Source organism: Acinonyx jubatus, chromosome A1 (assembly GCF_027475565.1).
Source record: "Acinonyx jubatus isolate Ajub_Pintada_27869175 chromosome A1, VMU_Ajub_asm_v1.0, whole genome shotgun sequence".
In the NCBI taxonomy this organism is placed as follows: Eukaryota; Metazoa; Chordata; class Mammalia; order Carnivora; family Felidae; genus Acinonyx; species Acinonyx jubatus.
Window position 1 is genome coordinate 5,938,849 of NC_069380.1, and position 12,380 is coordinate 5,951,228.

A 12,380-nucleotide genomic window follows, 5' to 3' on the forward strand; every position below is an offset into this window, starting at 1 on the left:
ACAGTATGCCCCTAAACAACCAATGGATCAATGAGGATGACCTCAGTTTGGCTTGTCTGGCATTTTCCTCCTGCTCAGAGTGAGGTGATTTGTTGGGATGGAACACAGAGGTAAAGTGGACTTCTCATCACATCATGTCAGGGTCCCCATCATCAACACCATTTATTGCTGCTAATGAAAAACTCAAAAAATACATGGAGACAAATGAAAACACAATTTTCCAAAATCTTTGGGACACAGCAAAACCTGGTCTAAGCAGGACGTTTATAGTGATTCAGGCCCACCTCAAGAAATAAGAAAAAAATTCCAAACAACCTAACCTTACACCTAAAGGAGCTAGAAAAGGAAGAACAAATTAAGTCCAGAGCTAGCAGAAAGAAGGAAACATAAAGATTAGAGTGGAAATGAATAAAATGAGACTAAAACAATAAAGATAAATGAAATCAAGAGCTAGTTCTTTAAAAAGATAAAGTTGATAAAGTATAATCAGACTCATCAAGAAAAAGAGAAAATGACTCAAATAAAATCCGAAATGAAGGAGAAGAGGAGTGCCCGGGTGGCTCAGTCCATTAAGTGACCAATTTGGCTCAGGTCATGATCTCACAGCTCGTGGGTTCAAGACCCACATCGGGCTCTGTGCTAACAGCTCACAACCAAGAGCCTGCTTCAGATTCTGTGTCCCCCTCTCTCTCTGCCCCTCCACCATTTGCACTCTGTCCCTCTCTCTCTCAAAACATGAATAAACATTAAAAAATTTAAAAAGGAAAAAGAAAGGAGAAAAACCAACACCACAGAAATACAAACGATTATAAGAGAATATTATGAGAAATTATATGCCAAAAATTGGACAACCTAGAAGAAATTCCTAGAAACATACAATCTTCAAAACCTGAATCAGGAAGAAATAGAAGATCTGAGCACACAGATTGCCAATATTGAAATTGAATTAGTAACCAAAAAACTCCAAACAAACAGAGGTCCAGGACCAGATAGCTTTACAGATGAATTCTGCCAAACTTTTAAAAAAGAGTTAATACATATTCTTCTCAAACTATTCCAAAAAATAAAAGATGAAGGAAAAGTTCCCAATTCATTCTACAAAGCCAGCATTACCCTAATACCAAAACCAGACAAAAACACTACCAAAAAGAGAAAACAACAGGCCAATATCTCTGATATGAATAGACTCAAAAATCCTCAACAAAATATTACCAAACTAAAACCAACAATACATTAGAAGAACGATTTACCACAATCAAGTAAAATTTATTCCAGGGATGTAAGGGTGGTTCGATATGTACAAATCAAGATACATCACATCAACAAGAGAAAGGATAAAAACCATATTATCTCAATAGATGCAGAAAAAGCAACTGACAAAATATAACATCCATTTTTGATAAAAACTCTCAATAAAACAGGTTTAGAGGAAACATACCTCAACATATTAAAGGCCTTGTATGAAAAACCCACAGCTAAAATTGTACTCAATGGTGAAAAACTAAGAGCTTTTCTTCTAAGATCAGAAACAAGAAAAGGATGTCCACTCTCACTAGTTTTATTCAACAGATCACTGGAAGTCCTAGCCACAGCAATCAGACAAGAAAAAGGAATAAAAAGCATCCAAATTGGTAAGGAAGAAGTAAAACTGTCACTATTTGTAGGTGACACTATATTTGAAAAACCCTTAAAACTCCACCAAATGACTATGAGTAATGATAATTTAATAAAGTTGCAGGATACAAAATTACTATACAGAAATCTGTTGTGTTTCTATACACTAATAACAAAGCTGCAGGAAGAGAAATCAAGAAAAAAAATCTCATTTACAATTGCACCAAAAATAATAAAATATCTAAAAGTAAACTTAACCAAGGAGGTGAAAGACTTGTACTTTGAAAACTGTAAAATATTGATGAAAGAAATTGAAGATGACACAAATGGCAAGATATTTCATGATCATGGATTAGAAGAATCAATATTATTAAAATGTCCATACTACACAAAGCAATCTATGCATTTAGTGTAATTCCTATAAAAACACTAACATTTTCACAGAACTAGAACAAATAGTCCTCAAATTTGTATGAAATCACAAAAGACCCCAAATAGCTAAGGCAATCTTGAGAAGGAAGAACAAAACCAGACATATCACCCTCCCAGATTTCAGGATGTACTACAAAGCTATAGTAATCCAAACATTATGGTACTAAAGCTATAGTAATCCAAACATTATGGTACTGGCACAAAAACAGACACTCAGGCCAACAGAACAGAATAGGCAGCCCAGAGGTAAACACACACCTATTTGGTCACTTAATCTATGACACGGGAGGCAAGAATACAGAAAGGGTAAAAGACAATCCCTTCAATAAATGGTACTGGGAAACTGGAAAGCTACATGCAAAAGAATGAAACTGGACCAATTTCTTATATCATACACAAAAATAAAATCAAAATGGATTAAATACCTAAATGTAAGACTTGAAACCATAAAACTCCTAAAAGAAATGTCCATTTGGCATTGGACATAGAAATATTTTTCTAGATATGTCTTCTCTGGCAATGGAAACAAAAGCGAAATTAAACCATTGGGACTACACCAAAATTAAAAGCTTTTGCACAGTGAAGGAAACCATCAACAAAATGAATAGGCAACCTACTGAGTGGGAGAAGATATTTGCAAATGACATATCCAGTAAGGGGTTAACATCCTATGTATATAAACTTATTCAAATATAAACATATTCCCCTCAACCCCCCCCCAAATTAGTGTGATTAAAAATGGGCAGAGGACCTGAATAGGCATTTTTCCAAGGAAGACATATAGATGGCCAACAGACAGATGAAAAGATGCTCAACATCACTAATTATCACGGGAATGCAAATTAAAACCACAATAAAATATCACTTTACACCTGTCAGAATGACTAAAATGAAAAATCACAGTAACAAGGATGTGGAGGAAAAGGAACCCTCATGCACTGCTGGTGAGAATGCAGATTGGTACAGCCACTATGGAAAACAGTATGGAGATTTCATGAAAAATTAAAAATATATTTACCGTATGATCTAGTAATTCATTACTGGGTATCTACCCAAAGAAAACAAAAACACAAATTCACAGAGCTATATGAACCCCTATGTTTACTGCAGCATTATTTACAATAGGCAAGATATAGAAGGAACCCAAGTGTCCGTCCATAGATGAACGGGTAAAGAAGGTATGGTATATATCAAAATGGAAGGACCTAGAGGGTATAATGCTAAGTGAAATAAGTCAGCCAGAGAAAGACAAATACTATATTTTTTCAGTCATATGTGAATATAAGAAACCAACAAAGAGAAAAGAGGCAAACAAAAAACCAGAAACTTAAATACAGAAAAATAACTGGTGGTTGCCAGAAGGGAGACGAGTGGGGGGATGGGTGAAATAAAGGGGATTAAGAGCACACTTACCCTAACGAGCACTGAGTAATGTATACAATTGCTGAATCACTATATTATACACCTGAAAACTAATATAACACCGTATGTTAAGTATACTTCAATCAAAAAAAAAAAAAAAGCCTAATGCTAAATTCCCCAATGTAGGATAATGGTGGAGAACTCAGCAGCTCTGTGAGGTTCCACTGCAAAGCATTTACCTTGGGAATGCAAACTGGTGCAGCCACTCTGGAGAACAGTATGGAGGTTCCTCAAAAAGTTAAAAAGAGAACTACCCTATGACCCAGCAATTGTACTACCAGGTATTTATCCAAAGGATACAAAGAGTAGTGATTCAAAGAGGCACATGCACCACCATGGTTATAGCTGTCAACAATAGCCAAACTGAGGAAAGAGCCCAAATGTCCATCAACTGATGAATGGATAAAGAAGATGTGTGTGTGTGTGTGTGTGTGTGTGTGTGCGCGCGCGTGCATGTGCGCACATGTGTATTTAATGGAATGTTACTCAGCCATCAAAAAGAATGAAATCTTGCCATTTGCAAGATGTGGATGGAGCTAGAATGTATCATGCTAAGAGAAATAAGTCAGTCAGAGAAAGACATATGACTTCACTCACATATGGAATTTAAGAAACGAAACAGATGAACATAGGGGAAGTGTAGGAAAAAGAAAATAAGATGAAAACAAGAGGGAGGCAAACCACAAGAGACTCTTAACTGTAGAGAACAAACTGAGGGTTGCTGGAGAGGTGTTTGGGGAGGGGGATGGGCTAAATGGGTGATGGGCATTAAGGAGGGCACTTGTTGGGATGAACATGGGTGTTATACGTAAGTGATGAATCGCTAAATTCTACTCCTGAAACCAATACTACACTATATGTTAACCAACATGAATTTAAATAAAACCTTGGGGGGGAGAAAGGAAAGCACTTTTACCTCCTAGGTATTGCTAAAGGGCACTCTCGATTGGCAGTGGGCTGCATGGTACTGCTATGAACAGGAGGAACAAGTGAGAGCAGAGGCCAATTCAGAAACAGAAACCTTGAGGGTGAGATGAAGACACAGCCTATTCTTGGTAGTGAACTTGAGAATTCAAAGTTTCTCAGGGTTTGAGACAACTGTTACAGCCTGAAGTATCTACACCAAGTGTATTTTGCAGGTGAGGACTACATCCTCCTCCTTCCTCTCCTCCCAGCTACACACACTTCTCACCTGATGGAGTTTTTGCAGAAGTTGTTCCTAATGGGCTCATTGAGGTAAATGGTGCGGACTTTGGACACGTCTGATCCTTGAAGAGACTGTTGGCAGCCCATTTTTTCCTCCACCTCCTGACAGATTAAAGAGAAATCAACAGGTCCTACAAGAAGGCAAAGGAATGTTACCCAGAATTGCAACTGAAATCAGGCTCCAGGGAATGCATCAAGTGCATTGCATGTTGGACCTCTGTTGAGTCCCCAAGGAGGAGACTGTTTTCCTAGCCTCCAGTTCTTCACCTGTCCCATCCATTTCTCCAGGGACCAGACATCCAAGACCTCCCCTGTCACCCTGCATTGGCGAGGCGGTTCTGGTTCCCTCATGGCTACCACATCCCCATTCCCTCCCCAGCCCTGGAGGCTCTGGGTGGGCACTGACACTCAGCCGGGGCAGGAGACTGGGGAAGATGCAGTGAGATAGGGCCCAGCAGCTGGCCTCAGAAAAAGAATGGGCGAGGGGAGAAGGTGAATAGGGCTGGGGGAAGCGGAGGGGAGAGTGTCTTGGCTCAAGAGCAGTAGCTCCATGACCGGAGGGCAGCCCCCTGACCAAGATGGCCTTAACATTCCCCCCAGCTTGACTAAATTGGAAATAGATGCCTTCTTGTCTCTAGTCCTGAATTCCCTTTCCTTTTTACTAACGTGAAGCATTTACTTTGGAAAAGGTGATTGTATGTTGTTATTCTACTCCCTTTGAAATGTATAGAAATGTCCTGAAAAGCCCCTTGCCAGCTTTAAGATCCAAGGGGAAAGCTTTTCTCAAGGAACTGGGAGATCCCTGAAATGTAATCATCAAAGAAATTCTCCATTCCATGGTAGGGTAGGAACCTAACTTCAGGGGGTGCCTTGCTCAAAGTGTAAAATTCTCACGTCATGAAGATAAGAGAAAATGTAGTTATTCTTTGGGTAAAGCCAGTTAGCAGACACAGGTGGCCAACAATCCTCCTCCTTCCCCACCCCAGCTTTTTAAAACTCCCCCACCTTTGTTTCAGCTAAGGTGAGCTCAGTCTCTCTCCTCTATTGAAATAGCCTTGAATAGTCTTCCTGGCCCCATTAACTTTACCCAGGTAACGTATATTTTGATATCTCCTACCCCCAAAATAAGTGAGATTTTTGACCAAGGGGCCAAGGAAAGTCTCATTTGTTTCTGACAAGAAATAGAGGCTAGTGTGCCCTCAACAGTAAGAAGCATTTTTATGTCTGAGTCCATGTACCCAGTTTTCCTCAGACTTGCCCAAGGTCCTGTAGTGCAGGATTAATAGGGATATTCAAGTCCTTGAGTCACGAATTTTCTCACCATCACTGTATGTTTAGTAAGAGAGCTATTTCTCTTCAAGCGTTTCCCTAACAACGCATCCATGTGTGAGGGTAAAGAAGCAAAAGGTGAGTTACAGTTTACTAAGGGGCTGCTGATGAAAATAAATAAAGCTCTAAACACCTGACGAGACATGTGTGATCTTCAAGGCTATCAACAGGCTTCAAGGGGGAGCCTGTTGACCTGCTGCTACCTGACAGAAGGGTGCTGGTGACCAAGTGTCCCCAGTTGAAAGGCCTGAGCCTTTAACGTCCTGGCTCACACACTAGGTGCCTCTCACCACACCAACATGTCTCTTCAGCAAATAACTGGTCTCTTAGAGTGGCCCCATTAAATTGTATAATAGTAAAAAGTGAGCCAACATAGAATCTATGAAAACGTAATGCAGCCCTTTGCCCATAAAAATGACAAAGCCTAAGGAACAAAAGACAAAGGAAATTCTTGTTTGCACATCAAAGGAATTAAGTTACAAAACACACAGAAAATACATTTCCTGTAAAATAAATTAAATATGGCCATTATGAAACAAGAGGTCAAAAATAGAAATACTAAATTATTTTTTGAAGTGATAATGAAACTGCAGAAGAATTTTTAATGTGACCTGAAAGAGCTCAGAAAAGAAATGAAAGAGAAATATCTTAAGAAAAAGGAAAGCCACCTTAGAAGCAACTAAGATAACAGAGAGCTGAAAAGAGGCATGTCCTGCACAGACTATGAAAACTAAGCAAAATGAAATGAAAAAGAGCACAGATGATAAAGAACTGGAGAAAAATTATAGATGTGGGACAAAGGATCCAACGTATGCATATTTCTTGTCCTTAAGAAATTTAAAACATGAAACAAAAATACTGAAAGTCGTAGTAGAATAGATCCTTCTTTAATGAGAATAAAACAACTAAGAAAAATCTAACACAAATTCCAAGACACTTCCTGGTTAAGTTCATTGGACTTTAAGAATAATGAAAACAAATCATTATTAGACCAGCAAATTGTTTATGAAGTTTGGAAAGAGAGGGACTATTGGGGCCCCACGTAGAAGTCATCACTGAGGCAGGAGACCAGATGTCCTATCAAGAAATGAATGAAAAGCTGGTAAACAAGATGTAGAAAGCAGTGATTTACCTGGATACAAAAACAAGGCTTTAGGTAATCATAGGCCATCTTATTGTGACCGAACTTTCTGTTGACACAGCTTAAAATGGTGACTTTTTTTTTTTAAGGCTTTTTAAATTCACTACTCAAGCGAGTAGCTATTATCAAGCCAAATTTTCATCAAAAACAAAATTCAAGAGAATTAAGTAAAAAATTCAAAAAGCACCTTCCTCCTGAAGAAATGTGCCAATTAACACCAAAATTAACAGTGGGGAAACAGGGGTTATGTAAGGCAAGGCTCGGGTCATGCCCAAGACAGAGACTCTGAGAAAACGTCATAGTCACAGAAACTCATCTCAGGGTCAGGGTGAAGTTGAAAGAATGTTGTCCCATTATCCATTCAACCACTCCCACAGGCCCTTGGTATAATTCTGACAAAGGAGAGAGAGACAGAGAGAGATGGGAGGGAGGGAGCTTCCTAGCAGAATAACCCAAATTGGCATCATCAGAGTTGGCCAAGAGATCTCAAGTACTGTCAGTTTAAGATGGTTCAGAATTAGTAGTGCTGCAAGGTAAAAGCAGATAAAAACACATACAAAGAGAGGGAGGGAGAGAGAAATAGGGCAAAAGCAGTATGTTGGCAGATGATGGCTATGACTTTTTCACAGAGGCAAGAAAACCAAGACATCTCAAACAAAGTAAGTCAAGAATATTACACTTGGATTTATAGTGAAAATGCAGAAAAATAAAGACAAAGAGGAAATCTTAAAAGCGGCCAGAGAAAAATAAGAGGAAGGAATGTTTCCCCCAAATTTTATGAAACTGCATTATGACACCAAAACCAAAGTCATTACAAGAAAAAAATAGTTCAAATTCAAATCCATTATAAGCATTAATATAAAAATCCTTAGCAAAAAATCAAATCTACCAATATGCAAAACGATTACACATCATGACTTTTATGCATTGAATTGCATCTTCACACCAAAAAATGATCCGTTGATGTCCTAACCCCCAGTACCTCAGAATGTGACTTTATTTCGAAATAAGTTGTCTTAGTCTGCTCAGGCTGCTCTAACAAAATACCACAGACCAGGTAGCTCATAAACAAATTTATTTCTCACGGTTTGTTTGTTTTTTTAATTTTTTTTTAACGTTTATTTATTTTTGAGACAGAGAGAGACAGAGCGTGAACGGGGGAGGAGCAGAGAGAGAGGGAGACACAGAGTCTGAAACAGGCTCCAGGCTCTGAGCCATCAGCCCAGAGCCCGACGCGGGGCTCGAACTCACGGACTGTGAGATCGTGACCTGAGCTGAAGTCAGAGGCTTAACCGACTGAGCCACCCAGGCGCCCCTATTTCTCATGGTTTTGAAGGCTGGGAAGTCTGACCTCAAGGTGCCAGCATGCTGGTTTTGATGAGGGCCACCTTCCTGGTTCGTAGCTGGTGCATTCTCATTGTGTCCTCACATAGTGGCAGGGGCCAAGGACCTCTCTGGGCCCTCTTTTATAAGGTATCAATCCCATTTGTGAGGGCTCCTTCATGCTTAAGCACCTCCCAAAGGCTCTACCTGCTAACACCCTCACCATTGGTGCTTAGGATTTCAACACATGGATTGGGGGGAGGGGGCCACAAACATTCAGACCACAGCATAAGGTCCTTGCAGCGTTACCCAAATTGAGATAATGTCATAGGGTGGACCCTAACCCAGTATGACTAGTATCCTTATGAAAAGGGGAACTTCGGTCACAGAGACAGACACACATATAAAGAGAAGACAATGTGAAGAGACAGGAAAATGCCACGTGAACATGGAGGTACCAAGTGGAGTCATGCTGCTGCAAACCGGGGAACACCCGGAGCTACGAGAAGCTGGAAGAGGCAAAGGATGACCCTTCTCCTATGTATTTCAAGTGGAGTGTAGCCCTGCTGACCTTGATCTTACACTTCTATACTTGAGAATTCTGAGACCATAGATTCCCGTTGTTCTAACTAAGTCACCCAGTTTGTGGCACTTTCCCTATGACGAGCCTAGGAAACTGATAATGACCTAGTGGGGTTTATTCCAAGAAAGGAAGTTTGATTCATCATTTGAACATAAAATGATGTAATTTATCATCTCGGAAGACTAAAGGGAAAAAAAACAAACCCTACGGTAATCTCAACAGATACAGAAAAGGCATTTGACAAAGTTCAACATCAAATGATCAAAACTCTCAGCAAGCCAAGAAAATCGGGGAAGTTCTTCAACCTAATGAAGGATGTCTATGAAAAACATGCAGCAAATATCAGACTTAATTGTGGAAAACCAAATGCTTTCTTCCTAAGACTGGTAATGATGCAAGACTGTCCTTCCTCACCGCACACATACAGTATTATACTGGAGGCTTTATTCAGTGCAAAAAGGCAAGAAAAGTAAAATTCAAAGAGAAAGGAAAGAAAGAAATAGAAGTCTATTGACAAACTACATGTTGGCCTATGAAAAATACTCTCAAAGTATCTATTTTAAAAACTGTTCTAGTGTAACATGTAAAAAAAAAAAAAGGCTTGGAAATTAAGACTCCCATCTTCATAAAGAGAAAAATAAAAAACATATGACTAAACTGAAAACCAATGACTCTTCTTAGACCCATCAGAGAATTGAGGTCACAGGGCAAATTGCCGGCCCCAAATCTAAAGAGATAGGTGAATACAGAAAACCAGAATTTATCTCTGCAGCCAGCAACTGGCAGAAACATGTAGAGGGTCATTGATTAATTGCAGAAGGCTTAACCATGCCCCAGATTTGAGATACAGTCCTAGAAGGGGACCTTAAGGAATACCACTAGACTCTCAGGGTGAAGATCAAAGAAAAGTCCCCTCATGCTTCCAGTAAGGGAAGGGGAAAAGGGACCATTGTAAAATATGCTCAGCACACTGTGTTCTCCTCAACAAGGGCTGGTCCTCAAGGAAGTGTTTTACCAGAGCCTCATCAACATGGGAGAAGGGAAATACCTAACTTTAGCTCTTTCTAGTCTTCCTGTCTTACTTAAAAGAAAAACACCCTAAAAAGCACTTGTGAAGAACAAAACCGAATCAAAGGATTATCACAGCTGGAAGAAGTGGCTAAGAACCTATTTAAGAAGGAGTCTCTAGAGAAACCAAAATACACAGTGAATCTACAGCTGCATATGGAACAGTTTCCAGCGGTAGGGAGGGGGAGGCTAAAAACTAGCTTAGCAAACTCCTACACATAAAGTGAACGAAAAAAAACCCACATTGGAGTGGGTGGGAAAGGCTGACACGACCTTCCTATAAACCCCACTCTAGGTATGGCAACCCACAATCAGGAGGGAACTCAAAAAACCTGAGCTTCTCCCTGAGGCATGAAGGGTTTGAACCCTACATGTGACACCTCGACTTTTACCTGCACCTTAGAAAGGAGCCCCCAAAACATCTAGTAGGGCTTGCATCGCTGAGACTCACAAGTCTATGGTGAACTGAGAAAATTGTTCTTAAAAGGTCTCACATGTGCAAACACCCACCCCAGGGCCGAGCACAGAGGCGGCCAACTAAAAAGTGCCTAAGCTTTCTGTTAAAGAGATTTATTTTCTCATGTTAACGCACTGGCCTACGGGGCTGACATCTACATTAACACACATCTGGGGGGTCTGCTGAAATTCTCTCCAAATACGGAGGCCCGTGGGCACAATCTTTGCTCTCCCCCTTTGCCTCACTCCAGCCCTCTGCTATCTCCTAGAGTGGAGCCTGTACCCCCGCCTGGTGACTTCATTTTTACAGCTGGAGGGCTATGCTCATGGGTCCCACTGGACCGTAACCAATGGAGAAAGAGTTCACACCCAGGTTGCACCCCCAATGTCACAACAGAGAGACAACAGACTGAGGAGCCCAGGCTCTCTGTGAAGCAGGCCAACTTATCTTCACAGGTGTGATCTGAGTGGCAGGGTTCTAATCAAACACATATCTAAAGACTCAGTCATCCTCTCCAGAGACCTTGGAGGGTGGGTTCTGTGTTTGTACTCTGCCACCCTCAGAGCACCAATATTTCCCAGAGGGGAGCTTTCACACACAGCTGGTACCCCAGTTTGCACATCGGTGCCCCAGTTTTTGTGACTGCCACTCAGGGGATGCTGCTTGACTTCCTGGCTCCGGTGGCCAGTGGGGGTTGCATTCCTGGGTCTCATGGGATGGGACTGTAATGATCAGAGAGCTGGTTCTTGGCCAGCACCGCTCTCAGGGCGTGTCACAGGCAGCACACAGAAACACATGCCTGGTCGTTCTGTGGAAAAGGCCCATCTGCTGGTCCTGGATCTTCAGCCTGAGGGCAAGCTACTGGTTTGGCACACAAGGGGCCTGATGAAGTACTCTGCAGATACAGAAGCTGGTGGATGCTGTCTGTGTGCTCTCCCTCTGCCTCACTCCGGGTTGCCAGTATCTGCCAGAAAGGAGCTGGTACTCTCGCCTGGCACCTCAATTTTTGTGATTGCTTCCCAGGGGACACTCTAGGTTGCCTGGCTCTGGTGACCAGCAGGACTCATGCTTGTGGGTCCCATAAGGCTATAACCAACAGAGAAAGAGTTCTTAACCAACTACCATCCCCAGGGCAGGGCAGAGTGGCAACAGTCTGCGAAACAGGCCTGTTAGCTTTATAGCTGCAGCCTGGGGGACAGCCTTCTAATTAAGCACGTCTCAGGGCTAACTGGAATCCTCTCCAGAGACCTCAGACAGGGGCACTATCTTTGCAGCTGCTACCCAGGGGACACTTCTAGACTGCCTGAGTCTGGTGGCCAGGGGAGCTTACACTCATGGTCCTGAAGGACTACACATATTTGTATACATTAAAAACTGCCACCTGAGGGTCTATCTACCAAGCAGGAAATACACTAACTTTAAAAGATGTCTGCACACCCATGTTCACTGCAGCATTATTCACAATAGGCAATATATGGAAACAACCTAAGAGTCCATTGGTGAATGAATAATAAAGAAAATGTGGTGTATATATACACAATTAAACATTATTCAGCCATAACAAAGAGGAATGTCTTGCCATTGGCAATGACATGGATGGACTTGAGGGCAGTACGCTAACTGAATTAAGACAGAGAAAGACAAATACCGTATGATCTCACTTACATGTGGGAATCAAAAACAAAAACAAAAACAAAAACAAACAAGCTTGTTCAATAAGAAGATTGATGATGGCCAGAGGTGGCGATGGGAGATGGGCAAATTTTTAAAGAAGGTCAAAAGGTACAAACTTCTGGTTACAAAAT

The 12,380-nt window shown here is 41.2% G+C and overlaps 1 protein-coding gene across 7 annotated transcripts in view; it reads right to left on the bottom strand.

Annotated features, from left to right (window-relative positions):
• LOC106985516 (phospholipid-transporting ATPase IB-like) overlaps positions 1-12,380 on the bottom strand; it is a 213,921-nt gene that overhangs the window by 185,971 nt on the left and 15,570 nt on the right. For all 7 annotated transcript variants that reach the window (XM_027064576.2, XM_053209405.1, XM_027064577.2 and 4 more), the window contains one exon: positions 4,661-4,805. In XM_027064576.2, the coding sequence (XP_026920377.1) occupies positions 4,661-4,761 (101 nt within the window). In that variant the 5' untranslated portion in view covers positions 4,762-4,805. The remainder of the gene's footprint in view (positions 1-4,660; positions 4,806-12,380) is intronic.